This window comes from Chlorella variabilis, assembly GCF_000147415.1.
Source record: "Chlorella variabilis unplaced genomic scaffold CHLNCscaffold_18, whole genome shotgun sequence".
Taxonomy (NCBI): domain Eukaryota; kingdom Viridiplantae; phylum Chlorophyta; class Trebouxiophyceae; order Chlorellales; family Chlorellaceae; genus Chlorella; species Chlorella variabilis.
The window spans coordinates 445428-473368 of NW_005435070.1; the positions used below are offsets into that span (position 1 = coordinate 445428).

The window sequence follows — 27941 nt, forward strand, 5'->3', positions numbered from 1 at the left end:
ACGGAGGCGGCGGCAGTTCAAATTGAACAAGCAGGGCTCCACTGTGCTGGGCCCGTGCGAGGCCTGCGGGCAGCCCGGCTCGGTATGCGTGGGGCACCTGCTGAACCCAGCCCGCCTGATGTGCCCAGAGTGCAAGGTGATCGACCAGCAGGCAGCATGCCAGTGGGTGCACCAGAAGGTGCTCTGGTCGAGCCAAAAGGTGAACAGGCCGGTTTGGAAAGCGCGAATAGGGAAGCACAAAATGCGCTGTTCTCCCTCCCTTCCAAGGCGTGGAGCATAGCCAACTCCTCCTTACATGATCGGCCTAGGGCTGGCTTAGGGTTGTGGGGTCTTGGCCTCTGCCGCTGCCTGCCCGCCGCCGCCGCCGCCCGCCGCCGTCACTCCTGCTGCCCCTCTTCTGCTGCTGCCCCTCTTCTGCTGCTGCCCCCCCAGCCCATCCCCGCACCACCTCACCCCGCCGCAACCGCCGCCCCATCCTCTCTCTGCAGCCTACGGAAGACGGGTGGCAAGATCACGGGGGACATCCGCGTGAACGGCTTCCCGCAGCAGCCTGCCACCTTCAACCGAGTGATGGGGTGAGTGCAGCTGCACGCCGCAGCTGCCTGGCTGCATCTGCCACGTGCAGCCGCCTGAGGCGTGGCCTCCATGCTATAGATGCTGTCAACAGTGCATCAGTGCATCACCCTCCACTTTGTTGCTCCTGCAGGTATGCCGAGCAGTTTGACATCCATGTGGCAGAGGCCACAGTGCGAGAGGCCCTCATGTTCTCCGCACGCCTGCGCCTCCCCTCTGCGGTGCCAGCCAGCACCGTCGATTGCTTTGTGGAAGAGGTGTGGGCGCTTGGTGCTGATGGTCAGGGCGGGGATTGCAGGCGGGCCTGAGTTTATTCTGGTTTGTGTTGGCCTGGTTTGTGATTGCGGCGCGTCCACAGGAGTTGACCTCCCCATCTCCCCCAATCAGCTGCTTCCTCCCTCCCTGCCTGCACCTCTCCACCTCTCCACCTCCCCTGCACCGCCACCTCTGCGCAGATGATGGAAGTGGTTGAGCTGACTAACTTGCGGGATGCAATCGTGGGCATGCCTGGATCGAGCGGGCTGAGCGTGGAGCAGCGCAAGGTAGGGAGGCGCAGGGCTCTCCAGGAGGCACACTTCTTTTACATGCTCAGCCTGTGCACTGCTGGGTTGCTGCCTCCCTCGAGCCGCTGCCAACTTGCTTCTCAAGCCGCTGCCGGCCTGGATGGCACCTGCGCCCGTGCACAATGCCAAGCGCACTCTGCGTACCTGCAACGCCCCCCCTCTGCTGTGTGCAGCGCCTCACGATCGCGGTGGAGCTTGTGGCCAACCCGAGCATCGTTTTCATGGAGTGAGCCCCGCTGCTGTCCTCCATCTACCCCTGCTGGCACGCTGTGTGGCCCCTGCTGGCTCTGCGTCTGCCTGCCAGGCCCTTCCCTCAGCCACAGGCTGCCCTGCTGACCGGCCTGCTCCCTGCCTCGCCCTGGCGCAGCGAGCCCACCTCGGGGCTGGATGCCCGCGCCGCCGCCATCGTCATGCGCGCCGTGCGGCGCATCACCAGCACAGGCCGCTGCGTGGTGTGCACCATCCACCAGCCCTCCTGGGACGTCTTCAAGGTGCGGCGCCGCTGGCTTGCTGCTGCAGGGTGCCCCCGTGCCGGGTGCCTCCTGGCCTCCCTCGCCTCCTGGCCTCCCTCGCCTTGCCTTGTGGCCCTTCCTGGACAGGGCACCTCGCCGCCACCGTCAGTGGCGGCACCTGCCCAGCCTCTCAGCCCTCGCATCCGTTGATTGCCTGACGACCCACGCCTGCTGCTGCTGCTGCAGGCCTTTGATGAGCTGCTGCTGCTGAAGCGCGGCGGCAGCACCATCTTTGCTGGGGAGCTGGGCACAGGGGCCTCCAACCTGGTTGCCTACCTCCAGCAGTTCAAGGGCGTCACTGCCATCAAACCAGGGTGCGGCGAGTGCACTGCTGGCGGCCGCAGTGGCCCACATGCGCATGCTGCGTCTTGAGCCCTTGCCATGCCGCGTCTGTGGTGTGGCTGGCCGTTGCCTCCCTGCTACACTGCACCAGCTCTAGGGGGTGTGCCGCTCATGTGCGCCACTGCAGTGAAGCTGGCACGACGCCACGCTGCCTCCCTGCCTGTCCCGCCTGCAGGTACAACCCTGCCACCTGGATGCTGGAGGTGACGTCAGCCCAGGTGGAGGCTGAGGCTGACCTGGACTTTGCCGACAGCTATGCTCTCAGCGAGCTGGCGGAAGACAACGACAACGCCATCGCCAAGCTGTGCGAGCCGCGGGAGGGAGAGGCGGACTTGAGGCTGGAAGACCTGGCCGCCGCCTCGGCGCCAGTGCAGGTGGGTGGGGTGGCGGCGCCGGGGTTGCTGCCATACATGCGAAGCGCTTGCGTTTCTCCTGCACTCCTTTGCGCAATGGCATGGTTCCAGTTGTTGATGCACACAAGTGAAGGGCAGCCGGCCGCTGCTGCACCGAAACCGTAAAGCATCGAAAGCGCCTGCCCTGCCCTGCCCTGTACCGCAGACCTGGCAGCTGCTTCTACGCAACTTCCGGCAGTACAACCGCCTGCTCAACTATGTGGGCACCAGGATGGGCATCACAATCATCATCGCTGTGTTCTTCGGGACCGTGCTGGCGGGACAGGTGAGGCTGCCAAGCGGGCGGGTGCCGCAAGGGAGGCGGGCAGGTGGGCACATCTTGCAAGCAAGGGTGCTCAACGCAGGCGGGATGCTTCACCTCCCTTGGGCAATGCTGCGCTTCCTTGTTGCAGGGTGACAACGCTTACACCTACAACGGGTGAGCAAGTGGCAGCGTGGAGCGGCTTGCCCAGTGCATTGGCGTCAGCTGGTTGGTCAAATCTACTCACCACCCGCCCACCCAAGCTTCCTGTGCTCCGCTGCTCCTGCAGAATCTTGAACATCATGGGCGTGCAATACAGCAGTGTCATGTTCATTGGCATCCTGAATGCAATGATGGTGCAGTCGATCATCTCGGTCCGCAGGTGGGCCCTCCATTTGGTTGCAGGTTGTCTGGCACGTGTTTCTGTATGCAGGCCAGGAAGGATGGTGACTGCAGCGCAGCCCATGTGCCGTGCCAAATATGCGCTCAGGCATGCGTCGTACAGCTTCCTTCCGGACCCCTCCACATGCCTCACCTTTTGGTTGTCGGCTGCACCTGCAGGACGGTGTTTTACCGTGAGCGTGCGGGCGGCACCTACCAGGTGCTCCCCTTCTCTGCGGCTGAGTTTTTGGTGGAGGTGCCCTACCTGGCGGTACAGGCAGTACTGTACTCCTGTGTGCTGTACTGGTGCGCGACTGGCTGCCATAGCAAGGGCCCGGTTTCTGCTCTTCATCTGCTTTCGCCGTTGCCGTGCGCTATCGCTTGCTCGTCAATCGGTTGCAGCAGCTGCCTGGGAGATGGGGAGCCACCCGTCGCATGCCTGGCCGCCACGCTCGCCTGGCCGCACCCAGCATTGTTGCGGCAGGCTGTGCTGCCTCCTGTGTCCAGCTCCCCGATTGCTCTCCCTCCTGCAGGCTGGTGGGGTTCCAGGCCGAAGCTGGCAAGTTTTTCTGGTTCCTGCTCATCCTGTTCCTCACACTCCTGGTCTGGTGAGTGGAAGAGCTGGCTCCCAGTCACACCCCAGGGCTGAGGCACCATTGGAGGATTGAAAGCTGCCAGCATGCCAGGGACAAGGGCCCAACAGCGCACCATCTGTCTTGGGGTGCAGGACATTCTTCGGCATCCACAACGTCCAGATCACTCCCTCGCTGGCCATCGCCAATGCATTCACTTCCTTCATGTATGGTGCGTGGACGGCTGGCTGCCCGCAGCAGCTGCTGCCGTTACCAGGGAGCCCTGCTGTACCGCACAGTGCACTTGCTGTACTGCACAGTGCAACTGCCCACCGAGCAGTCTGCCGCTGACACGCGCCGCTGCTCCCCTCAGCCTGCTGCCCACCCGCTGCCACAGGCGTGTGGGACCTGTTCTGCGTGAGTGGCAGCGCGGCTGCTGGCAGCCTCCGCCTTGCTTCAGAGCCGCCGCTGCTGGGAACGCTGGCATGGCAGCAGCGCTTGGCCACCTGGGCACCGAGCCTGCGGCCCGCTGTTCCCGACTGTGCCTGCCTGGCGGTGCCTGCTGCAGGGATTCTACAAGCCTCAGTCGCTGATACCCAAAGGATGGATATGGATGTACTGGCTGGATCCCATCTCCTACACCCTCTATGGGCTCGTTGTTGGCGAGCTGGGAGACAACGAGGACCTCATGGCGGTGAGTGTCTGTCGTTGGCAGCTCCCGCCGCTTCTGGCGCACCCTCTCACCTCCCGCATGCCCGGCTGTGATGCGTGCAGGACCAGAGCCCTCCCATCACGGTGAAGGCGTTCATCGAAAGCTACTTTGGCTACAAGGAGAGCTTCAGCTGGTGGCTGGTCCTCATCCTGGCCTCCTTCTCCGTCGCTTTCTTCGTGTCCAGCACCTTTGCGCTATACAAGATCAAGTGGCAGAACCGGTAGGGTGGCAGCGAGTCCTGCACTCGACCAGGGACTTGTAGAAGAACGCAGCCCTGTACACGATCGGTTTCTTCGCTGGCAGCAGCGGAACCGGCAGGCGGCCAATCCTTGCCCAACTGAAGCTGGGTCCCGCCCTTTGTTGTCACATATCGAACCTGCCACACGGCAATCGGATACTACAATGCATCTTTCATGCTTCATGCCATTTCTGGAGGCTGTGTCTGTATCATACGATACGATTTTTTTCAATGAGTTGAGTCTCAGCCATGCCAGCATTCAATCCAGGAAGAGTGGCCAGAGGCAGCTGCTAACCGAGGCACAGCGTGGTGATGGAGGAGAGGCGGTGCAGCATCGGGGGGCAAAGCTGGGCAAAGCCGGCGGGTCGCGAGCCGCAGCTTGGAATGCTTTGTGCTCCACGAATCAGGAATCGCCGATGCCAGCCTCTTTGGGAATGCACACTCACCACAGCGGCGGTACAGTACCGTGAGCGTCGGCGGCATAGTGGCAGCAGCCGGCCCCGCCTCGGTCCCTCCTGGTTTGCACTGCTGTGGTCGCATGGGCTTGCACCTTGGCCTCTGCATCCATTTGGATCCCTTGCCTGGCAAATGGTGAATTGCACTGCCTTCACATCACAATCAGCAGCTCCTTCCCAAAAACGTTCTGAACTGTGCACATTCACCACACAACTTCACTGAAAGATACTGGCAGGGTGGGCTGCTGCTGTGGCACGGCTGGAGGCGCGTAATTTTTGCGTGGCAGGCCCACGGCAGCAAGAAGGTGGGGAGGGGTGTGCCACATAGGCGGGCACTTGGGGCAGGTTGCAGTGTGCCGAGAGTGTTGGCAGCAGGAAGCAGACAGCAGCAAGTAGGGCGAGACGAAGCAAGAAGCATGAAAGTGGAGCGAGAGAGAGCAGTGAGAAAAGTATGAAGGGCGGGGGACATGGCCCGGCCACGCCCGCAGCAATGGCTGCGGGAGCGCACTGCAGCAGGCGGAAAACTGGCAGGGGGGCTGCCGCTCGGTGCGGGCGCAGCACAGAGAGGCAACACAAGTGCAGCGAGGGTTCTACTATGCGCATATCGGGAGGATGGTGACCAGCAGGGGGGCAGAGGCAGCACATCGCAGCACTAGAGCAGGGGGCCTGGGGCCGCCGCCGCGCGCCGCTCGGGCAGGCACAGGCTCAGCCCGGCCGGGCCCGGCTCATGCGCGCGGCTGCCCCGCTGCGCTGCCAGACGCCCCGCGGCGCAGCCTGGCCAGGCCGCTCACGCGCTTTCCTTCTTCTTGGCCTTGCGGTCCAGGCTGGGCAGCCCCTTGGGCGCCTCCTTGGCCGCCGCCTCCTCCTTGGGCGCCGCCGCCGCCTCCGGCTCCGGCTCGGGGCCGATGATGTCAGCCATCTCCTCGGCCATGGGGTGGCCCTTGAGCGCGTTGCGGATGTCGGTGGCGTGCGCGCCTGAGCGGAGGCAGGGAGGCAGGGGCACGTGGCGGAGGCGGCGGTGGGTGGCAGGGGCCGGCCGCGGCAGGCGGCACGCACAAGGCAGGCATGCGGCCGTGCCTGGCCCTCGTATTCTCCCACCCCGCACGCACAGGCACGTGCATGGCGAACCCCCGCATGAGACGGACGCAGGCAGGCAGGTAGGCAGGCAGCCGGCAATGCAGGCTGTGATGCAGACGAGCAGGCAGGCAGGCAGGCAGGCAGGCAGGCGCTCACCCGCCTCCCTGAACTTGGCCGCCGCCTCCTCCACCAGCACCTTCCACTCCAGCCCGCCCGCCGCGCGCAGGATGCTGTGCTCATACTTGGCATTGCCGTGCTGCGGGGCAGGGCAGAGGGGCGGGCACGGAGGGGCGAGTGTGCATGTGGTGCGCGCGCGTGCATGTGGCATGTGTGCGGTGTGACAAAAGGGGAAGTGCGCAGCACGGCTGCCCGGGCACCGCGACGACTGGCGGTGGTTGGTGGCCTGGCGGCAGCGACACTAAACTACCCCAAAACGCAGTGTATGGCACCAGCTGCTGGGCAGGGCGCGGCGTGCTCGGTGCAGAGCTCACGTTGATGAGCAGGCTCTGCTTCACGCTGGTCTGGTTGTCCGGGTCGCTGGGGTCCTGCTCCGCCTGCGGGGCCGGGGCCGGGGCGGAAAGCAGGCGGGAGGACAGAAGACAGGTGAAGGAGGAAGACAGGAAGGCAGAGAGGCGAGCGCTCGCCCGCGCAGTGCACACCCACATGCATGCATGGCACATGGCACACAGCACACAGCACACAGCTCTACAGCACCGTGCACCTTGTACAGCACGGCACACAGCACACACGCAACCACCTCGCCACAACTCCCCCTCCCCGCACACCGAGCCCACCGTGGGCTTCATCTGCTTGATCTCCTTGCCCGCCTCCTCCTCGCTCATGTTGGCCACCGCCTGCTGGATGAAGCCGTAGGCGGCCTCGAACAGCGGCTCCGCCGCCTGCGCGCTGGCCGGCGTCACGCGCGCCATGGCCGCCCGCTGGCTCTCCTTGTTGGCCGCCTCCTCCGCCGCGGCGCGCTCCTTGGCGTCCGCAATGTCCTCCCGCGGCCTGCGCCAGGTGCGGGGTCGGGGTGGAAAGGTGAGGTGGTGGGAGGTGAGGGCAGGTGAGTGCTGTGCGAAGCCGGCGGGCAGCGCGTGATGGTGGGGAGGGGAGGAGCGCAGCGGTAGCCAGGCAGCGGCGGCGGCAGCAGCAGCAGTGCACGTGCCGCGGCAGCAGTGCGCGGCCTCGGCGGCAGGATGAGGCGAGAAGGGGGGACGAAGCAGCCAGAGGCTCACTTGACGGGGGCGATGAGGTAGTCTGCGGCCAGCTTGGCGCGCAGCTGCGCCAGCGCCGACTTGCCCAGGTAGCCGTCCAGGAAGGCGCGCTTGTAGGCGGTGGCCGCCTCCAGCTGCTCCTCCGCCTTCTGCGCTTGGGAGGGAGAGGGGACAGCGGGGGAGCGGGAGGGGGAGGCGGTTGCGGTGGAGAGGAGCAAAGAGGCTGGGGGCGCCCGGCGTCGGAGCGGTTTGTGGAACAGCCGCTCCCAGGGCTAGCCAAGGCAGCAGGCCGCCATCCACACACACACACACACATGCAGACACACACACATATCGGCCACCCACCTTGATGTGCGCCTCTGCCGCCTCGGCCACCTCGGCGCCCGGTGTGCCCTCGCGCGCCGCCTTGAACAGTACCGCCTCTGCGCGGTACTGGTGCACCGTGGCCTGGTTGTACATGCCGTAGCACACCTGGTCCTGCGGGGAGGAAAGGAGGGGGGCCAGGGAGGCGGGGAGTAGTGTTGAGGAGAGGTGGCTCAAGGCGCGCGCTCACGGCTGGGCCCAGCGGCAAGGATCCACGCCGGCAACCGAAGCAACAAACCGCCCGCGCCACCACCCTCACAGAAGTATGCACACCGCAGCCGCCCGCGCAGCCTGCCTCGAGCTGGCCCTGCGCATGTCCTGCGTTCTGCCCGCTCTTGCACACACCCCACCCTTGCACACACACCACGCGCTCACACACACCACACCCTCGCACACACACACCACCCCACCGCCCTCCCCAAACGGCGGCGCTGCGCCCCACCTCGAACTTGTCCTGCGCCTGGTCCAGCAGCTCCTCCGCTTTTGGGTCCTCAGCCATCATGGCGGTGAAGGCGGCGTTGAGGCGGTCCTGGCCCACCTGCACGCAGGCAAGCACAGGCGGGGAGGTGGGAGGGAGGGAGGGGTGGGAGGGAGGGAGGTGGCAGGGAGGGCGAGGCCGGGAGTGGTGGCGTAGAGATTGGGAGGAGAGGTGGCGGGGACGAGAGGCAGGGCGGGGGTTGAGAGGGGGCGCCAGGCTCGCCCTGGCACCGCGCAGGGGCACCGCAGGCGTGCGGCGGGGGCGGGTGACGTGGCGCCCGTGTGGCGCCTGCATGCGCCCACCTCCTGGCACTCCAGCGGCTTGTCGGGGTCGATGCCGCAGTGCTCCTTGAGCAGGTCGACAAACTGGAGGATCCACTCGTCAATCTGTGGCTGTAAGGGGGGCAAGGGATGGGGGTGGTGTGTGGGCGTGTTAAGTGGAGCTGGGGCAGGGTTCGAGGGACACACCGAGGCACGGCCGGTGCGGAAAGAAGGGCGCAAGAGCAACAGAGGTGGGAGGGCGGGGGTTGCAGCCCCCTGCTCGTGGGCGAGATGCAGCAGGCGCCCCGCCGCCAGCTCAGCTCACCGGCGGCTGCCCCTCGTCCTCAGCGGGCGCGGCGGCGGCGGCCGTCGCCTTCTGAGCATCCTGCGCCTTCTGCAGCTGCGCCAGCATCTGCTTCACATACGCCATCTCCTCATCCGGTATCTTGGGCACCTCCGCCTGCGGTACAGGCAGGACCAGCGCCGGGATGCCGCCCCTCGGAAGCGAGACACAGGGCCCTGAGGCAGTGCCGTGCAGCTATCCTGGCAGAGTCGCCGCCCCGCCACTCAGGGTTCCTCCCCAGCCACACCCCAGGCCAAGGCCAGCGCCCCCAAGCATGCTGGGCGCTCTCGCCGTGCCAGCGCCAAGCGCGCTCCTCACCTCGCTGGCAACCTTGACCACCTGCAGCCGGATGGGCGGCAGGCTCTGCTGGGTGATCTGCGCGCGCGCGCCCGCGCCGCGCGACGCCACCTCCACCGCCTCCTGCATCGCCCGCTGGATGTCGGCGCGGCTGGCCAGCGTCACGAGATCGCCCTCCCTGCAGGCCACGCGGGCCGGCCGTGAGCGCATGCGCTTGCTTGATCGACGGAGCGGGGCAGGCGAGGCCGGGCTTGGGCTTGGGCGCGGCATGCACGGCGCTGCAGCCTCCGCAACACACACACACACACACACACAAGCACTACTCTCTCTCTCTCTCTCTCTCTCTCTCTCTCTCTCTCTCTCTCTCTCTCTCTCTCTCTCTCTCTGCACACGCACACACACACCGCCCCAGCCCGCTGGGGCCTCACTTGTCCACAAACTTGATGACAAAGGGCCCCGCGGCGGGGTACAGCTGGCGCACATGCTCCATGAGCTCCAGGTAGGTCACACCCGGCACCAGCTGCAGGAGGGCACTAGGCAGGAGGCACGAGGCAGCGCCGAAACGTCAATGCAACAACAAAGAAAAAACCGTCCATGCGTTGGGCAGCTGCAGGAGGCGGGGCGGGTCCGGGGCGGTCCTGGGGAGGCGCTGAGGGCGAGGCTGCAGCCTGCGCTGCTGGGAGATGGGCGGCCACCGCAGCGCCGGCCCGCCGGCCCCAACCTCCGCCCCGCTGCGCCCCATTCCCTGCCCCGGGCCGCTGTCCCACATACACTAATCCATGCAGGCGGCCTCCCACCTGGAGCAGGCGGGTGTCGTCCCCCATGGACAGCTTGGCCGGGAAGATGACCTGGCGGCCGGCGGCCGGGTTCTTGGTGGGCACCGAGGAGGGCCCCTTCTTGCCCAGCCCGTTGCCCATGCCCGCCGGCTTCTTGCCCGCCACCAGGTCCTTCAGCCGCCGCTCGCTGTCCTGCGGCAGGCGGGGCGGGGCGCGGGGGCCGGCAGCCGCTCAGCGCACGGCGCCGGTGCCGTGCGCACCGCGTCCGGCGGCGGCGGCGAGCCGCTTGGGACGCAGAAGCGCAGGCCCTCGGGCCCACCCCATTCCGCCACAGCCGGCCCGCCACCCACCCGCGTGTCCTCGGTGGCGGCATCCAGCTTGTTGGCCCGCTGCATGTCGGCCAGCGCCTGCTTGTGCTGCCCCATCTGCTCATATGCCTTGGCGCGGCGGATCAGGGCCTTAAAGAAGTTGGGCTGGCCGTCCAGCGCTGCGCTGCACTCCGCCACCGCCTCCTTGTACCTGCGGGGGCGGGTGGGAAGAGGTGGAAAGTGGGAAGAGGTGAATGGGTGGGGGGTGGGGGGCGTGAGGCTGGGGGGTGGCGGGGCTGCAGCATGCGCCAGGCAATGTGGTGGTGCGCCCATGCATCCTCGGCAGCCTGGCGGCGCGCAAACGAGCCCGGCAGCGCGGCTGGCACCATCACAGGGCCAACGGTGGGCTGGCTGCGCTGGCTGCACAACAGCGCTCCCCCTGCCGCGGGGCGGGGCGGGCGGGGCTACTACCACCAGCGCCGCATCCCGCCACCGCACCATGTTGATCCGCCACTGCCTGGGCCTCGGCGTACCACCCTTCCAGCAGCCGCAGCCCCCCATGCTGCAGCACAGCGCACGCACCGCTTGTGCATCATGTGGCAGGCGGCCTTATTGCTGTGCAGCAGTGCGGCGTCGGCGGCGTCGGCGGGCACCAGCTTGAGGGCCTCGTCGTAGAGGCGCAGCGCGGTGTCATACTCCCGCTTGGCGAAGTTGTTGTTGCCATCGGCCTTGAGCTGCGCCAGGGCCTCGGTGGCCTGCACGACACACCGCAAGCCAAACCCATGCTCACACTCCCACCGTGCCGGCCACCAGGCCAGCTTGCCGCTTGCCAGTTGCATGCATCATAATGCCATCTGGCGCTAGGGCCGGCGCCATCTGACACCGCCTGGCCACCCGCTATCGCTGGAGGGGGGATGTGGGCCAGAGGCGCATGCGGCTGACCAGGCCCAGGCCACATGGACCATCGGCGCCGCACCTCGGCGGGAGGCGCCGTCTCGGCGGCAACGCCCTTGCCCTTCTTCACCATCTCCTTTGTGAACCCACCACAGGCCTGCTGTGTGCTGGGAGCAGCTGCAAATGCTCACAAGTGGTCCAGAGCAAATGAGAACGGCTGGGGTGGCTGAATGCGTGACGGAAACGGCCCGATATCTGGCTGGGCTGCCTTGGAAAGGCGAAGAAAAACACATGGCCAGCCTTTCGCAGCTCCATGCGTTAGCGAGTGATGCATCACGCCCCTTCCGATCCTGCAAGCGCGGCTTAAGCAGCGATGGCCTCACAATTGACAAGCGGGGTTCCGGCAGCAAGCAGCTCAGGTGAGCTCCCGGCGATGCCCATGCACAGCTGATTGTTGCCTCTTATTGGCGCCCTGTCGTGTGTGCTCTGCAGGCTGCTCGGGTGGGCCACGCCACTCTAGAGGCTCCCGAAGTCCAGTCCCGCGGCTCGCGCTTCCTGGCAGCCGGCTGCCTTTGCCAGGCGCCAGCAGCAGAGCGCGCCAGGGGCAGCAGGGCTGCCCCCGCCTGCTACCGCCCGCGCCGCTGCCGGCCCGTCGGTCGGCGGTTGCCGCCGCTACGGGTCAGGACGGTGCCGAGCGCCCCAACGGCGGCAGCCTCCCTGGGCAGGCAGACTTCAAGCCGGGCACGCTGCTGGGCGGCAAGTATGCGGTGGTGGAGCTGCTGGGGCGCGGCGGCAACGGCGTGACATACCGGTGCACTAATACCGCCGACGGGAGTGACGTTGCGGTCAAGTGCCTGTCGCTGCGCACGCTCAAAGACTGGAAGCAGCTGGAGATGTTCGAGCGGGAGGCCCAGATCCTCAAGAACCTGGATCACAGGTGCGGGGGTGGACAAGAAAACAGCTGGGCGCACGAGCCAGGGCGCAAGATGAGATGCGCTTTGCCTGCGACAGTTGCCTGCCGGCCAACAGCTGCCGTGGTGCACCTCAATCCTGGCGACTGCTGGTGGTGCTGGTGGTGCTGCAGGGGTATCCCACGGTACCTGGACTACTTTGAGCAGGACACGGAGCAGGACCGTGCTTTCTTCCTGGTCCAGGTGTGCCCCTGTGTCTCACACTTGCGGCTGCAAAGTGACAGCGTGCGAATCCCTCCAGCTGCCTGCCAGCACGCCGGCCAGCTCTCCCACCCGCTGCCACACCAGTCTGCCCCACCCTGGCCTCCCGGCCCATCGCTGCGGCCCTCCACCCCTCCTGCCTGCCTGCCTGCCTGCCTCACGCCTACCCTACCTGCCTACCCTACCTGCTTGCTCGCTCGGCCAGCAGGAGGTGGCTCAGGGCAAGTCCCTGGCAGACATGGTGGCCTCCGGCTGGAGGGCCGACGAGGCGGAGGTGACCCGCATCGCTGTGGAGCTGCTGGGGGTGCTGGAGTATCTGGGCAGCCGCAGGCCGCCCGTGATCCACAGGTGGGCTGCGCTGCGCTGCGCTGCGCTGGGCTGCCGTATGGCGCTCAAGGGGAGGCCGCCGCCAGGCTGCGTCGGCGCCGCTCCCCCGGCTCTCCCAGCTAGCCGGCTTGGCCCTGCCACCTCGGCTGCCTGCCGCCGCGCCGCCCCCCTGCGCACCTGCTGCCGCTCCACCTCCCTCCCTGCCTTCCCTGCCCCACAGGGACGTGAAGCCCGACAACATTGTGATCGAGGGCGGCAAGACAGGCGGGCGCGTCTTCCTGGTCGACTTTGGCGGCGTGCAGGCGGCGGCGGCGGCGGGCGACAGCCTGGGCAGCACCATTGTGGGCACTTACGGCTACATGGCACCCGAGCAGTTCCGCGGGGCCGCCTCGCCGGCCTCGGATCTGTACGGCCTGGGCGGTACGCTGCTGTACCTGCTGTCGGGGCGCCCGCCCTCTGCCTTCCCAGTGGACCGCATGCGTACAGACTTCAGTGCGGGTGCGTGGGAGGGTCGGGGCAGCACGGGGTCCTGGGCAGGCAGCCAGGCGCTGGGTGCGCAGGGCAGGCCGGCCAGGCAGCTGCGCTTGGCAAGCTGCAGGCGGTTTGCAGGACACCATTGCCCCGGCCGCCCCGTCATGCTCTGATTCCTGCCATGCCGCGTCATGTATGCGTGCGCGTGTGTCTGTGCCTGCAGTGAAGATGGGTGCCCGCCTGGAGGCGGTGGTGGACGGCCTGTTGGAGCCTGTCCCAGAGGACCGGCTTCCGGCGGAGGATGCTCTGGCGCTGCTCACCGGCAAGCCGCGGCGCGCCAGGTGCGTTCGGCTGGCTGGCAGGCAGCTGCAGGTGGGCTCGGCACGCAGGGCCAGGGGCGGCCGCTGCCGGGCCGGTCATGCGGGGATACCGCTGGGAAGCAGTATGTGCTCACAAACGCCGGTGCTGCCGGCCACCCGTGTTTGTTCGATCTGTGCTGCCCCCGGTTGCCCTTTTACAGGAGCGGCCAGCAGGAAGCGTATGCGCTGGCGCCCGCCGACGCCTACAGCTCCCCAGACGCGGCGGTGGCGCGCCGCCGGCCCGCAGGCAGCAAGATTGAGGTGAAGAAGCGCGGGCCGCGCCTCGAAATAGACATCCCGCCGGCCGGCTTCAGGTGCGCGGGGCTGATGGCAGCAGGTCGGCTGCCGTTGCAAGTTGATCTCCTGGCCCGCCATGGGCCTTGCTGTCTGCCACGCTGGTAGTGTCGCCCATCGCCCACGCCACCTGCCCGCCTTGCAGCCACCCCGCTGCTGCCCTCTGCTCCCTCACAGCTCTTCTCCCTACTCCTGCTGACCCCGCAGCGGCGACTCGATCGCCACCGGCGCCTTTGCCATCGCCTGGAACTCCTTTGTCGCCTTCTGGACCATCTCCGCCGTTGCCGGGGGCGGCCTCATCTTCGGCCTCTTCTCGCTGCCCTTCTGGGCCGCCGGCTACCAGCTGGCCAAGCAGGCCTTTGGCCGCCAGTTCATTCGGTGGGCAGGTGGTGGGGCGGGTGGGCACACAGGCAGGATAACCTTTGTGGGGAGAAGAGGAGCTTCCAGAGCACCGCCTTGATGCTCCTTTCTGCCCTCCCGCCGCTGCCTGCCTGTGCCTGCAGGGAGCGGCTTGTGGTCAACCTCAACTCCTGGAAGATTGAGCAGCAGGTGGCCCTTGCTCGGGGGGGCAAGGCGGAATGGAGCGAGGGGGCGGCGCAGAGCAAGCAGGTGTCAGGTGGGCGGCGGCGCCCCGGGGCCGGCCGCTCTGCCCACCGCGCAGGCTCTGTGATCATCGCTGCTGGCTGGCTGTCGAGCTCCTTGCTCGCCGCTCCTCTGGCGGTGCAGCCTGGGGCCCCAGCAGTTGCACCCACCCTTGTGGCTGCCACCCCCACCCCACCCACGCTCATCCCTCCGTGTGGGGCGTCCCCTGCCCGCGCCGCTGCAGGCCGCTCTGGCGACCTGCAGTCTGCCAGCATCGAGGTACCCATGGTGGTGAACGGCCAGCCTCAGTACCAGCTGGTGCTGCAGGTGCGCGGGCGTGCGCCTTACCTCCCGAGAGGAGCCGCGACTGCACGTGCCATGGCTGCCTGCTGCTCGTGCCGCTGCTGGGCCTGGAGGGCCGGCGGGGCCGCTGAGATGCTGGGACTCGGGCGCCGGCCGCGGCAGCGCCTCCTGATGGCGGCTCTGCTGTTCGATTCTGCCCATTAATTCATTGCCTAGTGATTGGTCCTGCTGGTTGGGATGCCGCCGCAGGAGGGCATCAACCGGCACGTGTTTGGGGAGGGGCTCAACCCGCTGGAGCAGGAGTGGCTGGCAGAGGTGATCAACAACCACCTGGGTGAGCCCGGCAGCTGCAGATGAGGAAGGTGGTGCATGCTCGAGTGTGCGTCTGTGGCTCAGGCTGTGGTGGCGGTGGTGGCGGTGGTGGCGGTGGCTGCCTCCTGAAACCGGGAATGTCGTTACTTTGGTTTCCGTTTTGCGCCGACGTCCCTTGGCCCGGCCTGCCTGCGCGGCTGGGTTGCAGAGGAGAACAAGGACCGGGTGAAGGAGCTGGGCGGCTTTGTGGCCAAGAGCCCCGCTGCCCTCCCCAAGCCTGCCAGCCAGGGGGCGCAGCAGCGTGCCGGCGGGGCCGGGCAGCGCTACTCTGACTTTGCCAGCTCGGATCCAGGCTTTGCTTTCGACTTTGCCAGCTCAGCGCGGAGGCAGGCGGAGGAGGCCCAGGGTGCGGCGCTGGCTTCGGCATACGAACAGAGAGCGCAGGCACAGGCGGCAGTCCGCCAGGCGGAACAGCGGGCGCAGGAAGATGCGCGGCGGGCAGTGGAGGATGCGCAGGGCATGGAGGGGATTGGCGGCTCTGCTTGGGGCAGCCTCTGGGGGCAGCAGCAGCAGGGCAGCGACGATGACCAATCGGTTGATGCTACAGACCTCGCCGACAGCAGCAGCCACCACAGCGACAGCCACCACTACGGCAGTAATTATTTCGATGGAGCAAGCGGCGACTATGGTGGCGACGCCGGCGGCGAATAATGATCAAGTCATTTGTCAGATGCTGATTCCACTTTCAGCATTGTCCACTTTCCACCTTTCATCCCCCCACACTTGATTCATTCCCCTGTTCTGACTTTCTGATCACATTGAACTCGACCCCCCCCCAAAACAAAACGGCGACAGTGCGGCGAGTGGTCGGGGCACGGTTGGGGCTCCTGGCTGCCGCCAGCGCTGATCGGCGCTTTTCATCATTGCCTAAGGCATCAATTACTAAGGATGTCAGTTAAATGTTTGCTGGCGGAGATGTATAAGCTGCATGATCAGGTTGCCTGTCCAGAAGGCCAGGCGGCCCCGAATGTCCAGCCATGGAATGTCGGCGGGGCGATACGGCTGTACTTGTTTGAAGCTGGGAGGATCGGACAGGGGCGAACGGGTTTCGCCATTTCATCGATCTCCGCATTTTCCCTGCGTGCCTGCAGCAGGTGGCGGGCCCGATGGGAATGGCTCTTGCAGTGGTTGGGCGCCTGTGACACCAAGCCGCGGGCTGTCCAGCTTGCACAGCTGTCCTGAATGAACAGAGTCGTGGCCGACAGGCGGGCGCGCAGAAGGCGAGCGCCGATGGTTGCCGCCATCGTCCTGGCGGCGGCCTGTCTGTGCGCCTTGTCGGTGGCGCACAGCACCGGCGCTCGCAGGGCGGTCGCACCTGACGAGGAGGATAGCCCGCCGCTGGAGGAGGAGGAGGAGCAGCCCGAGATTGAGGTGCAGTCAATAGAAAGCGAGCCAGGACCAGGCAGCGAGCCAGAGCCTGCCAGCAAGCCGCAGCACGAGGAGTACCCAGATCGCCTCCCGGCGGACCGGCTCGGCAAGTGGCGCAAGTATGCGAGGGCAAGGTGAGTACATGCAGACAGCTCCCATCAGATTGGACTAGCTTTGTGGATGGCAATGCTGTGCACAACCAATCCCGCCGGCAGCGGCAGCGGCAGCAGCCCCGCCGCATACTGGCCTGGCCAGTCCGCTGCGGCTTGCCACGCATGTTCTCCACCCCTCCCCTCAGCTGGCCCTCCCCTGTGGCGCCCCTGCAGGCATTGCCCGCTGGAAGACCGGGACTACCAGCAGATCTTCAACGACCTGTGGCCGTACCGCGAGGCAGGCGGTATTAGCGGTACTGCAGTGGCAGCTGCGCGGCGCTCGCTACCAGACCTGACGGGCGTGCTGACGATACGTGACGGCAAGGTGGTGGTGGACAAGAGCGTGCCACCGGGCCTGCCCTTTGGCGGTCTGGGCTGGTACAAGCAGCAGGCAGCCGACTTTGCCGCGGACCTGCCTGACATGAAGCTTCTCATCAGCTTCCACGACCTGCCCCGCTCCTGGGTTGCCCCGCTGCCCGCCGCCGTGGAGACTGCCCTGGCAGACGGCAGCATGGACCCGGAGCAGGCCTGGCTGCAGCACGCCTGCGATGCCGTGGGCCTCAACAAGGCGAAGCCGCTGCACGGCGTGTTCAGCCGGGGCAGGGACGCCGGCAGCGAGGCGTTCTGGGCGGCGCGAGGCCCCATCCCCATCCTGTCGGGCTCCAAGATCCCGCGCTGCTTCAGCGGTGAGCTGGTGGCTGCAGTGCAGCCTGGGCGGGGCTGGCAGCGGCGTGCCCCGACAGCGCGCTCTCAGTAGCGGTTCAGGCAGGGTGGCGGGCAGCAGCTGCACAGCGTGCATCTCAGCGGGTGTAGGCACGCCGCGCCTGCTGCCCTGGCAGGGGTGGGGTGCTCACCCTTGAGCAAGCCCTGTTCATCAGGCGCCATCCAGGGACCTTGCTGCTGCCGTGCTGCAGACATTCTGGTGCCCCGCAAGTGGCCCAGCAGCCAGGCCCGGGAGAACAGGGCCAGCCTCCACTCCGGCTGCCCCATCAGCAGCATGCCGTGGGACGAGAAGGCAAGCTTTCGCTGCTGCTCATGCATGCATGCATGTGAGGCAATACAGGGATCAGGCAGGGCCCAGCGCATGCAGCATGGGGGAACACTAGGGCATCAGGAGGCATTCTTAAGGATCCCACCCCACTCTCAGCCAGCATGCGCCAAGCGTTTGCCTGCAGGCTGACAGCGCTGCCTGGCGCGGCAGCAGCTCAGGGGCGCAGGTTGATGCCTCCATGCCGGCAGGTGGGCTGCCTGTGTGCCTGCCAAAGCACTGTTGTGGCCAGGCTGCATCGCCTTGCTTCCGCCTCTCAACTGGCATTGCCCCAGGCCAACCAAGCGCCGCGTGCGCCCGTGCAGAGACGTGGCAGCTCTTCCAGCGCCAGCGGCTGGTCAACCTGTCCCGCCAGTACCCCGACCACCTGGATGCCGCATTCACGCGGTACGTGCAGTGCGACAAGGCATCCTGTGCCGCCATGAAGGAGCAGTACGGTGCTGCCGTCAAGCGCTCCGCCGCCCAGTTGTACAGCCACAAGGCGGTGGTCGTGGTGGACGGCAACGGCGCCTCGTCCCGCCTCGGCGCGGCCCTCTGCTCCGGCTCCGTGCCCCTGGTGGGCCAGCTGTTCCGCGAATGGTTCTTCTCCCGCCTGGTGCCGCACCGCCACTACCTGCCCCTGTGAGTGGTGCTGCACCATGGGCACATGCAGGGAGGGGGTTTGCCGTGCCCCGCTCCGGGGATGCGTTGGATGGCTGTTTGCCAGCACGAGCCTGGCCAGCTGGACCACTGAGCACAGACCTCCGCCTCGCCTCTCACCCTCGCTGTCTGCCGGCCTGGCCGCCTGTGCGCTGCCTCCCCTGCCCTTGCAGCCACAACTATGACAACCTTCCCAGCAAGGTGGAGTGGATTCGGGAGCACGACAAGGAGGCGCGGCAGGTGGCGGCGGCCGCCTCGCAGTACGTCAACCACAAGCTGCGGGCGGAGGACCACAAGTGCTACATGTATCGCCTCTTCCTGGAGTATTCCGACATTTATAGGGATGATGAAGAGGAGGGCGGCGGCGATGGCGGCGGTGTCACGGCGGCGGCCGAGCAGACGGAGGCGGCAACTGCTGAGCAGCAGGCTGCCGAGCAGGCGTAGTAGGCCAGGTATGCTTCTTCTCTGCCCCGCTCTGTATTTTATTGAGGCTTGCTTGGGGTGCGCGCATTACACCATGCGATGGGCCACCTTGGCGCCCGTGTAAGGCAACACGCTAATGCTACAGAGCGCTCAACAGAGGGGCATGCGTCGTCGTCGCATCAGGTGCAGAATGGGCAGTTGTGGTGTAGAAAGATGCCCAGGAAAGCTGTGAAGGGCAAATGGTATGCAAGCTGGCCTGAGAATCATTGAGCGGCGCTAGTTTGAGTGGCGATGCAGCTAGGCGTTCTTTCCTAAAGGGTCTTTCCTCCACTAGGGTGCATGCCGCCTTTGGCTCATGCAGCCACCCACCGCCGGCTCAGCCTGCCACGGTGTAGCTGGCGCCGGTCAGGGTGGTGGGGCAGGGGCCGCCGTTGTACTGGCAGCAGGTGCAGGCGGATCCGGCCACCAGACCACCCGCAGCCGCCGGTGCAGGTGCAGGTGTAGGTTGGGGTGCAGGTCTTGGTGGTGAAGTCGTTGCAATTTCATTTTGATTCTCAAGGAGGATCATTGGAAGGAGGAGGAGCATTGGAGCAACCGAAGCATTAGGAGGACGACAACAGAAGCAGCATCAGGAGGAGGAGGAGAAGGAGTAGGAGGAGGAGGAGAAGGAGGAGGAGGAGGAGAAACTCACTGGAGGGGCACTGCTCCTGCTCCTGGCAGGAGCAAGAGGAGCTCACGGAGGACGGCGGCACGCAGGGCGTGGGGCAACTCCACTTGCCGAAGCGGCACACGCAGTCGGGGGAGGGCTTGGGTGCGGTGCACGCCAACAGCGAGCGGCGGGAGACTGCAGGGTGTCGGGAGGGCAGGCGGCGAGCAAGGGCCAATGCAGCAGGTGGACCAAGGGAGGGCACGCAGCCGCCGCTGCCAGCTGGCGTCCCTCGGACCGGCAAGTGGAGCAGCCGACAAGTGGAGCAGCCAACCAGTGCTGGCTCCCGGCCCTCCCGTCAGCTAGACAGCTGGCCCATGCCAAACTGAGCCAGCCCCAACTTGAGCAACATTCCCCACCTGCTAGGGAGGCAGAGGTGGCGCTGCTGGCCGCCAGCAGCAGCAGGAGGAGGATGGCAACACCCTTGACCTGCATGGCTTCGTATTGAGCTGCTAAGGTTGGGATGATGATCGTAAACATGGCTTCTGGGCCGAGCAGACAGGCTGGCTTGCTGATGTCAGCTGCACGCACTGTACTCAACGTTGAGCATGCTGAAACGGCCGAGATCTTCACTTGCCAGTAGCAAAGCTGTCAGGGAACTCCCTTGTATACCAAAGGTATATACCAAAGGATGGTAACAACCACATGGTAGCAAAATGTGTAGGGACGGCAAAAGGGAGGTACGGCAGGCTCTGATGAAATGGTCAACCAGAAAGAGGAGACGCAGCACAGGATTTCAATGAAAGAATGGCAAACTAGACCTAGATGCGGCTCAAAAGGAGGCAGCAGGCTGCGACGGCCAGCATCTGTGCCCGCCCAGCTCCCGTGCAGCTCAGACCGGCGCGCCTGCATGCTCCGGGGGCCGCGCACACAGCCGCTTGAGCCACTCATAGCTGGTCACCATAGCGGTGCCCCAGATGGAGCTGCTGGCCATCCTGGGGGCCACGCCCCGAAAGAAGCCGCCCACACCCTCCTGCCGCGCCAGCTGCGCCGCCACCTGGCGCCACGTGGGCCGCCGCAACGACGCCCCCGCCGCCGCCGCCGCCGCTCCCGCTCCTGCCGCTGCCCCTCCTCCCGCTCCTGTCGCTGCTGCTGCTCCTGCCGCTGCTGCCGGCGCGCCCGCCGCGGCGGGTAGGCTGGCCGCCGCGCCCGTGGCGCCGGCCGTCTGCAGCCGAGTCTTCACGACGTCGAGCGGGTTGGTGAGGGCGGCGCTGGTGCAGCCCGTGAGGATGCCCGCCGCCGTCTGCACGCCTAGGATCTCGCCCTCGCTGTGCCAGTGGTGGCCCCGCGCCGCATCCACCTGGTGCCACAGCACCTGCTGCCACACACCGTAGCTGCCCCACCTGCAGCGGCGCAGCAGGCGGGGCCAGCGGGACAGTGCAACCAGGGGTCAACGCCCTCAGCCGGCAGGCAAGCAGAGGGCAGGCCAGGCATGGCAGCATGCGCAGCCCGTGCTGCCAGGCCAGCTGTGTGCTGCAAGCGTGAATCCTGCTGCTCCTCCCGCCAGCCTGCCAAGAGCCAAGCCACAGCAGCAGCCCGCCCACCAGATGGCGCTGTTGGGGACAAACATCGCCAGCGAGGCGCCAAAGCCGCGGTACAGCCCCCGCAACCCCTCCTGCCGCACAATCTGCCTCGCCAGGTGCAGCCCCGTGGTGCGCCGCCGCGCTGCCGCCTCGGTCGCCGCCGCCGCGCGGCCCGCGGGCCCGCCGCTGGCGCCGCTGGCGCCGCCGCCGCTCGCGCCGCCTCCCAGCAGCATCAGCCGCTGCGCCACCACGTCGATCGGCACCACAATCAGCTGGGAGGACAGCGAGGCCATGGCGCCGCCCACAAAGCTGGCGGCGCCCAGAGCCGCGGTGTCAGGCAGGTCAAAACGGGCCAGGAGGCTGCCGCTGAAGGACTTGGAGACTTCCAGAGTGCTCAGGTAGATCTGCGGGCCAGGGCATTGGAACACACATGAGACGGCAGCAGCAGGGAAGCAGGCAGCACGGCGGCGAGCGATGCGACACGAATGCCCCTCCAAGCATTTGATGAAGCGCTGGCTGGCCAGCCCACCATGCGTGCCGGGAACACTGCGGCAGGGAAGGGGGGGCAGCGTGTGTGGTTCAGTCTGCTGGCCGTGCTGCCCGAGGCTGCGTGCCGCCGCCTGCCGGCACCTGCGCCCCATATGCCAAGCCAGCTGCGCTTGCCAGCAGGCACATGTGCCTTCCCAGCTGCCTGGGGACCATCCATCAATGTGTGTGAATCACTCACTTCCAAACACCACCGTGCCAAAGCCCTTGTACAGGCCGCGGATGCCGTCGTGCGCCACCACGGTGCGGGCGGTGAGGTATGCGCCCTGCAGGGTGGCAGCCGGCGGGAAGGGTCGGGGGCAAAGGGTGCAGCCATGATCCCCTGCATCCTCCCTCTGCACATGCTAGGAGGCAAACTGCTCAACTGCTCCGCTGAATTCAATGCTTGACAAGGGCATGAGGCGAGGTAGCCGCTGGAGAGCTGTCGTCCCCTGCCTGCCACACGGCCACCTCAACAGCACACACACTCGGCACCTCACCGCACCTTGAGCCCCGGCTGCGACCCCGCCAGGGCCATCTGCCGCGTCTTGATGACCGACAGCGGGTACAGGCATGTCGTCAGCCCCTGCAGGGCGACACGCGCGCGAGCTAAGAGCCAGCCTCTTCAGCAACTTGTGGCGCTGCCGCAAGCGACGGCACCAGGCGGCAGGTGGCAGCCCACACAGCTTGCCCCACATTCAGGGAGCCCGACGATCACCGTGAAGAGGCCAGTGCCGACAACGAAGAACTTTGTTTTGTCTAGCCTGCGGCGGCGGCGGCAGCGGTCAAGTGACTGCGGTCATGTTTGTGCAGAGTGCAACCCCACCAATGGGTGCGGGCACAGGGGCCGTGGTGGTGCTGCTACACGGTGCTGCGAGGCTCCCACCTGCTCCAGTCTATGGCAGTCTTGTCCATGCTGCCGCCGCCCTGTCTGCCCGCGCTCTGGCGATGCGGCACTGTGCAATGCGAGTGCGCTGCTGCCAATGCAGAGTGCAGAAGGCCGCCAAGTGGCTTCATTTCTGGCGCCGCACAGCACACAGCACGGAGGATGGCCCTCAACTCTGCACGTTATGCACCTTGCTGCTTGCAACATCACACACTGGCATAATCGATCAACGCTGCGCCCGCTTCTTCAGGGCTGGCACCTCAAGTTTGCTGGACCACGCACATTGGGCTGCAGCCCGTGCTCAGCGGCCTCAGGGATGGCCCAATTGAGTAATCAGCTGGGCAGTCACCCCGCCGTGGCCATGTGGCGGGCCCTTAGGCTGGGCTTTCGGCAGGGAGCCACCGCAGTCGGAGCAGCGGGGCGCGTGGCAGGCCAGCAGCAGGTGGGGAGCACATGCTCGAGCCTGCAAGCGGCGCAGACCACACCAAGCACCTCCAGCCAGGTGCCGCGCTGCCTTGTTGGCGCCGCCTGCAAATGCCGCCCGTCGCTGCTTCGCTTCCTGCCATTGCAGGCGGCAGCCCCCTGGCGCCTGCACCCTCGGCACCACCCAAGCCGGCTGTGCTGCACATCAGCCTCCGCCGCGCAGCAGGCCGCCGCAGCGCCCGCAGCCGAACAGGCCGCGGCGGCGCCTCTGCCGGCAGGCCGCGAGCTGCTCCTGCACAACACCCTGACTCGCCAGAAGGAGGTGTTCCGGCCGCGGGCCGACCAGGGCAACCGCGTCAGCATGTATGTGTGCGGGGTGACGGTCTATGACTACAGCCACATCGGTGAGAAGAAGGGGCGGGGTGGGCAGGGGCCAAGCGCTAGTGCCGCTAGTGCCGCTAGCGCCGCTTGTCTTGGGGCTTGCGTATCATATTGCTGGCCGCCACCTGCCACAGGAGTCCGGCCCCACTGCTGCCCAAGGCATCGCCCGCTCCCTTTGGCAGCAGGGCAGCTGTGCTGCCAGCTGCACGCGCTTGTGCTCCACACGTTCTAACCCCGCCGCGGCCGCGCCCTGCGCAGGCCACGCGCGCGCCTACGTGGCGTTTGACGTCATCTACCGCCTGCTGCGCCACCTGGGCTACGCGGTGACCTACGTGCGCAACTTCACTGATGTGGACGACAAGATCATCGCGCGGGCGGCGGCGGCGGGTGAGGAGCCGCTGGCGCTCGCCCGCCGCTTCATCGCAGAGTTCCACGCAGACATGGTGAGGCCTGGGTGGGGGGCATGTGTGGTGTGTGCAGGTGATGGCACCGTGGTGCGCCTTCGTGTGTGGCAGCTTGATGTTGTATGTGTATGGACCTGGAGCCGGAACGGCAGGGCAGGGGCCTGCCGGGGGAGCCACGCCGGGTCCTTGTTGGCACTTCCTGCCACCCCTGCCGGCGTCCACCCTACTTGGGCGACCGCCCGCGTGCAGGAGCTGCTGGGGTGCCTGCCCCCCGACCTGGAGCCCCGGGCGACTGAGTACATCCCCCACATGGTGGCCATGATCCAGCGCATCATCGACCACGGCCACGCCTATGCCGTGGGCGGCGACGTCTTCTTCGACGTCGCCTCGCTGCCGGGCTACGGCAGGCTGTCCGGGCGGTCGCAGGTGCGCAACCCCTTTCCCCCACAGAAGATGAGGCACGCATGGCAGGGCAGGCCCGGGGTGGTCGCGGCACGCCCCTTCCTCTCCTGCCCACGTTTGCTGGCGTATGACTGGCCATATGTCGGTGCCGGTGACGGTCATGCAGGAGGACAACCGTGCGGGGGAGCGGGTGGCGGTGGATGAGCGCAAGCGCGGCGCCGCCGACTTTGCGCTGTGGAAGGCGGCCAAGCCGGGAGAGCCGACATGGGAGAGCCCCTGGGGGCCCGGCCGGCCGGGTGCGTGGCCCGGCCCAGGCTGCAGCAGCAGCGCCACGCCAAAGGGCCATGTTTGCGTGGCAGGGGTGCCCACGCAGGGGCCATCGTTTGGAGGGCTGGCTGAGATGGCTGAGCTGGCATGCCTGCACACACGCCCGTCCATTCGGCCACCTGCCTTCCGCCTGCAGGCTGGCACATCGAGTGCAGCGCGATGATTCGGGAGGTGCTGGGGGAGGTGATTGACATCCACGGCGGCGGCAGGTGGGTTGCCAGTGGTGGTGCGCCGGGCATGTGACCAGCTCAACGTCCATCCTGGACCTGCAACGTCGTGTGCCTGGCTGCTTGCCCTGGCTGGCTGCTGTGTCTCGGCTATGATTTATGATTTATGATTTATTGTTTATTATATTAGCTGCTGGAGGTAGGTATCAAATACCTACCCCTTGCTTCCAGCACGCTATACCATAGGTAGCTCACTCCATCCCTGAGGCTGCAGGGACCTCGTGTTCCCCCACCACGAGAACGAGCTGGCGCAGTCGCGGGCGGCCTCGGGTGCTTGCAGCTGCGGCCACGACCACGGCGCCGCCACAGCCAGCGCCAGCGCCAGCAACGGCAGCGGCGGCGGCGGCCAGGATGAGTTTGTGCGCTACTGGCTGCACAATGGTGGGTGGGCGCCAGGAGGCTGCTATGCATGGTGCTTGCTGCTGCGTGGCGCCACCTCTGGGAGCGTCCCTGCTGCTTCTAGAGCCCGGGATCCGCCTTCGTGCCCTCTATCCATCTTGTCTGCAGGCTTTGTGAATGTGGACAGCGAGAAGATGAGCAAGTCGCTGGGCAACTTCTTCACCATCAGGTACTGCCTCTGCAGGTACTGCTTAATCCTCTGCTGGCATGGGTCCTGTCCCATGGCGCTGGCTGCCAAGCCCCTGACTTGAGGTGACGTGCGGGCCCTGCCTGCTCTGCTCATCCCTCCCTGTCCGGGCAACCCTGCTTGCTGCTGTGCTTGTCGTGCAGGGAGGTGGTGGCGCAGTACCACCCGCGGGCGCTGCGCTGGTTCCTAGTCGGCACGCAGTACCGCCAGCCCATCAACTACACGCAGCGGGCGCTGGAGGAGGTGGGTGGTGCACGGCAGGGGTGCGGGCTGGTGGATGCGTTCGAGGCTCGCGGCTGGCGCCCAGCCGCTCCTCCTAGCTGCGCCTTGCCCCTGGGATGTGCGCTGCCTGCGATGCTCACCAGCGGCTGCCGCTGCTGCACACCTGTGTGCCTGGCCTGCAGGCCTCGGACCGGGTGTTCTATCTCTACCAGACGCTTGCCGACATGGGGGCGGTGCTGGATGGCGGCGAGGAGGGGCAGGCAGCGCTGGCAGCGGCCCGGCAGCAGCTGGCGGCGCCGGCAGCGGCAGCCTCGGGCTCGGGGCTGCTGGCAGAGGTGCAGGCTGCGCTCACGGATGATGTCAACACGCCGCTGGCCATAGCTGCCTTCTCCGCGCCGCTCAAATCCGCCAATGACCTTGTCCACACCAAGAAGGTGGGCTGACCTGGCAGTGCAGCTGCGTGCCGCTGCTTGAATGGCTGGCTCGCATTGCCTCGACGTGGGTTGCCTTGGCTCTCCTGCCCAGCCAGCTGAGTGCCGCACCATTTTCCTGGGCATTTGCGATTTCCTTGCAGGGCAAGAAGCAGGCGGGGCGGTTACAGGCGCTTGCAGAGTGCTACGCAGCGCTGGAGACGTGCCTGCAGCTGCTGGGGCTGTGGGCGGAGCAGCCGCAGGACGTGTTACTGGAGCTGCGACAGCTGGCGCTCAAGCGGTGAGACTGCCTCGGAGGCTGTCCCTAGGTTTGGGGCTGGCGAGAGGCAGCTGCAAGTGGCAGCATGGCTGCTGAGTTGCAGTCCTGCAGTGCAGTGCCTGTCCAACCATGCCGCCTTGATCTACTGTACGTGCAGGGCGGGGCTTGGGGAGGACGAGATTGCGGCGGCGATCGAGGAGCGGGCAGCGGCGCGGGCGGCCAAGGACTATGCAGCAGCGGACGTGGTGAGCTGTGGCACAGGCTGCACCTCTCTGTGCCTGGGCCGCCGTCGCTGCTCTGTGTCGTCGACCGATGCTCTGCCTATGTCCCCCCAGCCCTTGTTCGTTGCTCTGGACCTCCCTTCCTTGCAGGTGCGGTTGCGGCTGGAGGCGGCTGGCATTCTGATCATGGATACCCCGCAGGGCACCACGTGGAAGCCCGGCCCGCGGCTGAACATTGCAGAGGAGGAAAACGCGGCAGCGTGACGCCTTTGCGTGACGCCGTTGCAGGGCCGTTGCAGCTGTTCCGTGCCGACTGTTGTCCATTGCTTCATTGGCAATTTAAATACTTATTAGTTTGCGGCTTCCTAGTCGGTAGCGGGTGCGGAGATGGGGACTACGGCCGCTGCCGCCCGCTGGCCGCCCGTGTGGCGGTCCTGTGGCCGCACATGGAGTCCTCCGGAGCCCGCCCATCGCTTTACGCTGCATTCTTCTCTCTCCACAGTTCTGCGGGCAGCCCACCATGGCTCCAGCCGCTGACACCAAAGTTGCAGCGGACGATCGAGGCGGTTGCAGCGTTCGCAGCGACCGCCTGCTCAAACCTGCGCTCTCCTACATAGCTGAATTCGTCAAAGCAAACGCTGGGGGCCTTTGGTAAGCTTCAGCGCTGATTCGAACGCGCATCCTGAAGCAACAAGAACCAGCGGCAGACACTGTTGCATCTGAATTTGGCTTGCCTCGGTCGCATTGATGCGTGTTGCGCTGCGCCGGTGCCAGCCCATCCGCCGCCGCCGCCGCCGCCGCCGCCGCCATGTGCCCCGTCAACGCTGGGGCCACCCTGCCTGCGTGCCACGCGCAGGGATGCCGAGAAGAAGAAGGACGGATGGATCCCGCTGGTGGTGGCGGAGAACAAGCTGGCCAACTCGCTGGTGCTGGAGCGGCTGGAGGCGGCCAAAGGCGCCCCCAGCTCTGTTCTGAACTACTCTAGGTGTGCCGCCGCTGCAGCCTGCTCACCGCCGCTGTCTGCTAGCTGGTGCCGCCTTCGCTCTTTTCTGGCAGCTTGGCAGGCAGGTGGGCTTGTCCGCTGGTGGGCAGGCCACCTGCATCTCAACAGATGTGGTATCCGCTGCACGTGCTGAGGGATCGGCGCCCTGCTCCCCGTTGCCCGCCCGGGCCGCAGCATGAAGGGTATGCCCGAGTGCCAGGCGGCCATGGCGGGCCTGCTGGAGCGGCATGTGGTGCCGGGGCACAAGGTGGAGCCGGGGAATGTCGTCATTGCGGCAGGTACTAAAACGTTGGAATTCCAGCAGCAGACAGCCGTGGCGGGCGCCCCTGTCCCCCTGAGGAACGCAGCAGCAGCAGCCCCAGCAAACTGGCGACGCGCCGGCTCGTGGCGCCACCGGACACAGCCCGCCCACCCGCCCGCTGCCTGCCTGCCTGCCTGCCCGCCTGCCCGCCCGTGCAGGCGCCGGCGCGCTGCTGGACAGCCTGTTTTGGTGCATCTGCGACGCTGGGGAGGGCGTGCTGATCCCAGCGCCATACTACCCAGCCTTTGACAACGACCTGCAGGTGCGAGGCCGCTGCTGTTGCCCAGGGACGCAGCGCTTGTGGAGGGCGGCCAGCTGGCGACGCCTTCCTCGACCTGCCTCTCCCTTATGCTATGCTGTCGTGCGCCAGCCGTGCCGCCAGCGACCGCCACGCCTGCGTCGCGCCTCCGCTGCCGCGCAGGTCAAGTGCTCCGTGCAGCCGCTGCCTTTCTACCTGAAGGAGGGCGACCCGGAGGCGGGGCCCGTGGCCGCCGCCGCCATCCGCGCGCAGCTGGACGGCGCGGTGGTGTCGGCCGCGGCGCGCGGCATCGCGGTGCGCGGCCTGCTGGTCACCAACCCCAACAACCCGCGG

At 66.7% G+C, this 27941-nt stretch overlaps 7 protein-coding genes across 7 annotated transcripts in view; 5 read left to right on the plus strand and 2 right to left on the minus strand.

Annotated features, from left to right (window-relative positions):
- Positions 1-4786, plus strand: part of CHLNCDRAFT_36538 (hypothetical protein) — a gene marked incomplete at its 5' end in the record, with an annotated part of 11113 nt that extends 6327 nt beyond the window's left edge. The window contains 15 exons of the mRNA XM_005845236.1: positions 489-575; positions 707-830; positions 1029-1115; positions 1310-1362; positions 1504-1627; positions 1835-1962; positions 2166-2364; positions 2549-2668; positions 2908-3026; positions 3206-3331; positions 3559-3633; positions 3753-3829; positions 3995-4014; positions 4166-4291; positions 4372-4786. Coding sequence (XP_005845298.1) covers positions 489-575; positions 707-830; positions 1029-1115; positions 1310-1362; positions 1504-1627; positions 1835-1962; positions 2166-2364; positions 2549-2668; positions 2908-3026; positions 3206-3331; positions 3559-3633; positions 3753-3829; positions 3995-4014; positions 4166-4291; positions 4372-4533 — 1627 coding nt within the window. The 3' untranslated portion in view covers positions 4534-4786. The remainder of the gene's footprint in view (positions 1-488; positions 576-706; positions 831-1028; positions 1116-1309; positions 1363-1503; positions 1628-1834; positions 1963-2165; positions 2365-2548; positions 2669-2907; positions 3027-3205; positions 3332-3558; positions 3634-3752; positions 3830-3994; positions 4015-4165; positions 4292-4371) is intronic.
- A 343-nt stretch (positions 4787-5129) lies between these two features.
- Positions 5130-11231, minus strand: CHLNCDRAFT_58607 (hypothetical protein). Its single transcript, XM_005845362.1, has 15 exons — positions 11095-11231; positions 10701-10873; positions 10161-10329; positions 9832-10002; positions 9463-9554; positions 9056-9212; positions 8720-8854; positions 8437-8526; positions 8099-8194; positions 7639-7770; positions 7315-7442; positions 6874-7087; positions 6571-6633; positions 6236-6335; positions 5130-5977 (listed from the first exon to the last, which is right to left on the minus strand). Exons 1-15 carry the CDS (start codon positions 11143-11145, stop codon positions 5790-5792), a joined length of 1959 nt encoding a protein of 652 aa, XP_005845424.1. The 5' UTR covers positions 11146-11231; the 3' UTR covers positions 5130-5789.
- A 137-nt stretch (positions 11232-11368) lies between these two features.
- Positions 11369-14154, plus strand: CHLNCDRAFT_32227 (hypothetical protein; the record flags this gene model as incomplete). Its single annotated transcript, XM_005845237.1, has 9 exons — positions 11369-11431; positions 11505-11949; positions 12097-12166; positions 12393-12532; positions 12732-13009; positions 13206-13323; positions 13503-13655; positions 13843-14013; positions 14139-14154. Coding segments are annotated over exons 1-9 (1437 nt in total), but the record flags the coding sequence as incomplete, so codon positions are not given.
- A 1968-nt stretch (positions 14155-16122) lies between these two features.
- CHLNCDRAFT_53886 (hypothetical protein) lies at positions 16123-18543 on the plus strand (the record flags this gene model as incomplete). Its single annotated transcript, XM_005845238.1, has 5 exons — positions 16123-16394; positions 16587-17098; positions 17327-17461; positions 17736-18081; positions 18273-18543. The coding sequence occupies 5 exons, from the start codon at positions 16123-16125 to the stop codon at positions 18541-18543; spliced, it is 1536 nt and encodes a 511-aa protein (XP_005845300.1).
- A 1517-nt stretch (positions 18544-20060) lies between these two features.
- Positions 20061-22191, minus strand: CHLNCDRAFT_137033 (hypothetical protein; the record flags this gene model as incomplete). The annotated part of the gene is made up of 6 exons (XM_005845363.1): positions 20061-20571; positions 20773-21155; positions 21489-21563; positions 21782-21862; positions 21989-22040; positions 22163-22191. The coding sequence occupies 6 exons, from the start codon at positions 22189-22191 to the stop codon at positions 20061-20063; spliced, it is 1131 nt and encodes a 376-aa protein (XP_005845425.1).
- A 332-nt stretch (positions 22192-22523) lies between these two features.
- Positions 22524-26309, plus strand: CHLNCDRAFT_137034 (hypothetical protein; the record flags this gene model as incomplete). Its single annotated transcript, XM_005845239.1, has 13 exons — positions 22524-22604; positions 22734-22989; positions 23225-23409; positions 23620-23796; positions 23939-24068; positions 24236-24308; positions 24541-24707; positions 24834-24894; positions 25056-25155; positions 25317-25568; positions 25709-25845; positions 25982-26069; positions 26196-26309. The coding sequence occupies 13 exons, from the start codon at positions 22524-22526 to the stop codon at positions 26307-26309; spliced, it is 1821 nt and encodes a 606-aa protein (XP_005845301.1).
- Positions 26310-26565: 256 nt separating this feature from the next.
- The window catches only part of CHLNCDRAFT_137035 (hypothetical protein), a gene marked incomplete at both ends in the record, with an annotated part of 3478 nt that continues 2102 nt past the window's right edge, over positions 26566-27941 (plus strand). The window contains 5 exons of the mRNA XM_005845240.1: positions 26566-26696; positions 26902-27030; positions 27223-27326; positions 27508-27611; positions 27771-27902. Of these exons, the coding sequence (XP_005845302.1) occupies positions 26566-26696; positions 26902-27030; positions 27223-27326; positions 27508-27611; positions 27771-27902 (600 nt within the window). The remainder of the gene's footprint in view (positions 26697-26901; positions 27031-27222; positions 27327-27507; positions 27612-27770; positions 27903-27941) is intronic.

What these genes read in the sequence shown, in the direction of transcription:
- CHLNCDRAFT_58607 (XM_005845362.1), bottom strand. Translation starts at nt 11,145, where the DNA reads ATGGTGAAGAAGGGCAAGGGCGTTGCCGCCGAGACGGCGCCTCCCGCC. An exon ending in ACGACACCCGCCTGCTCCAG is followed by an intron (nt 9,555 to 9,831) that starts GTGGGAGGCCGC and finishes GCCCTCCTGCAG; the next exon opens with CTGGTGCCGGGTGTGACCTA. An exon ending in CGGCAGAGGCGCACATCAAG is followed by an intron (nt 7,443 to 7,638) that starts GTGGGTGGCCGA and finishes TCCCAAGCGCAG; the next exon opens with AAGGCGGAGGAGCAGCTGGA.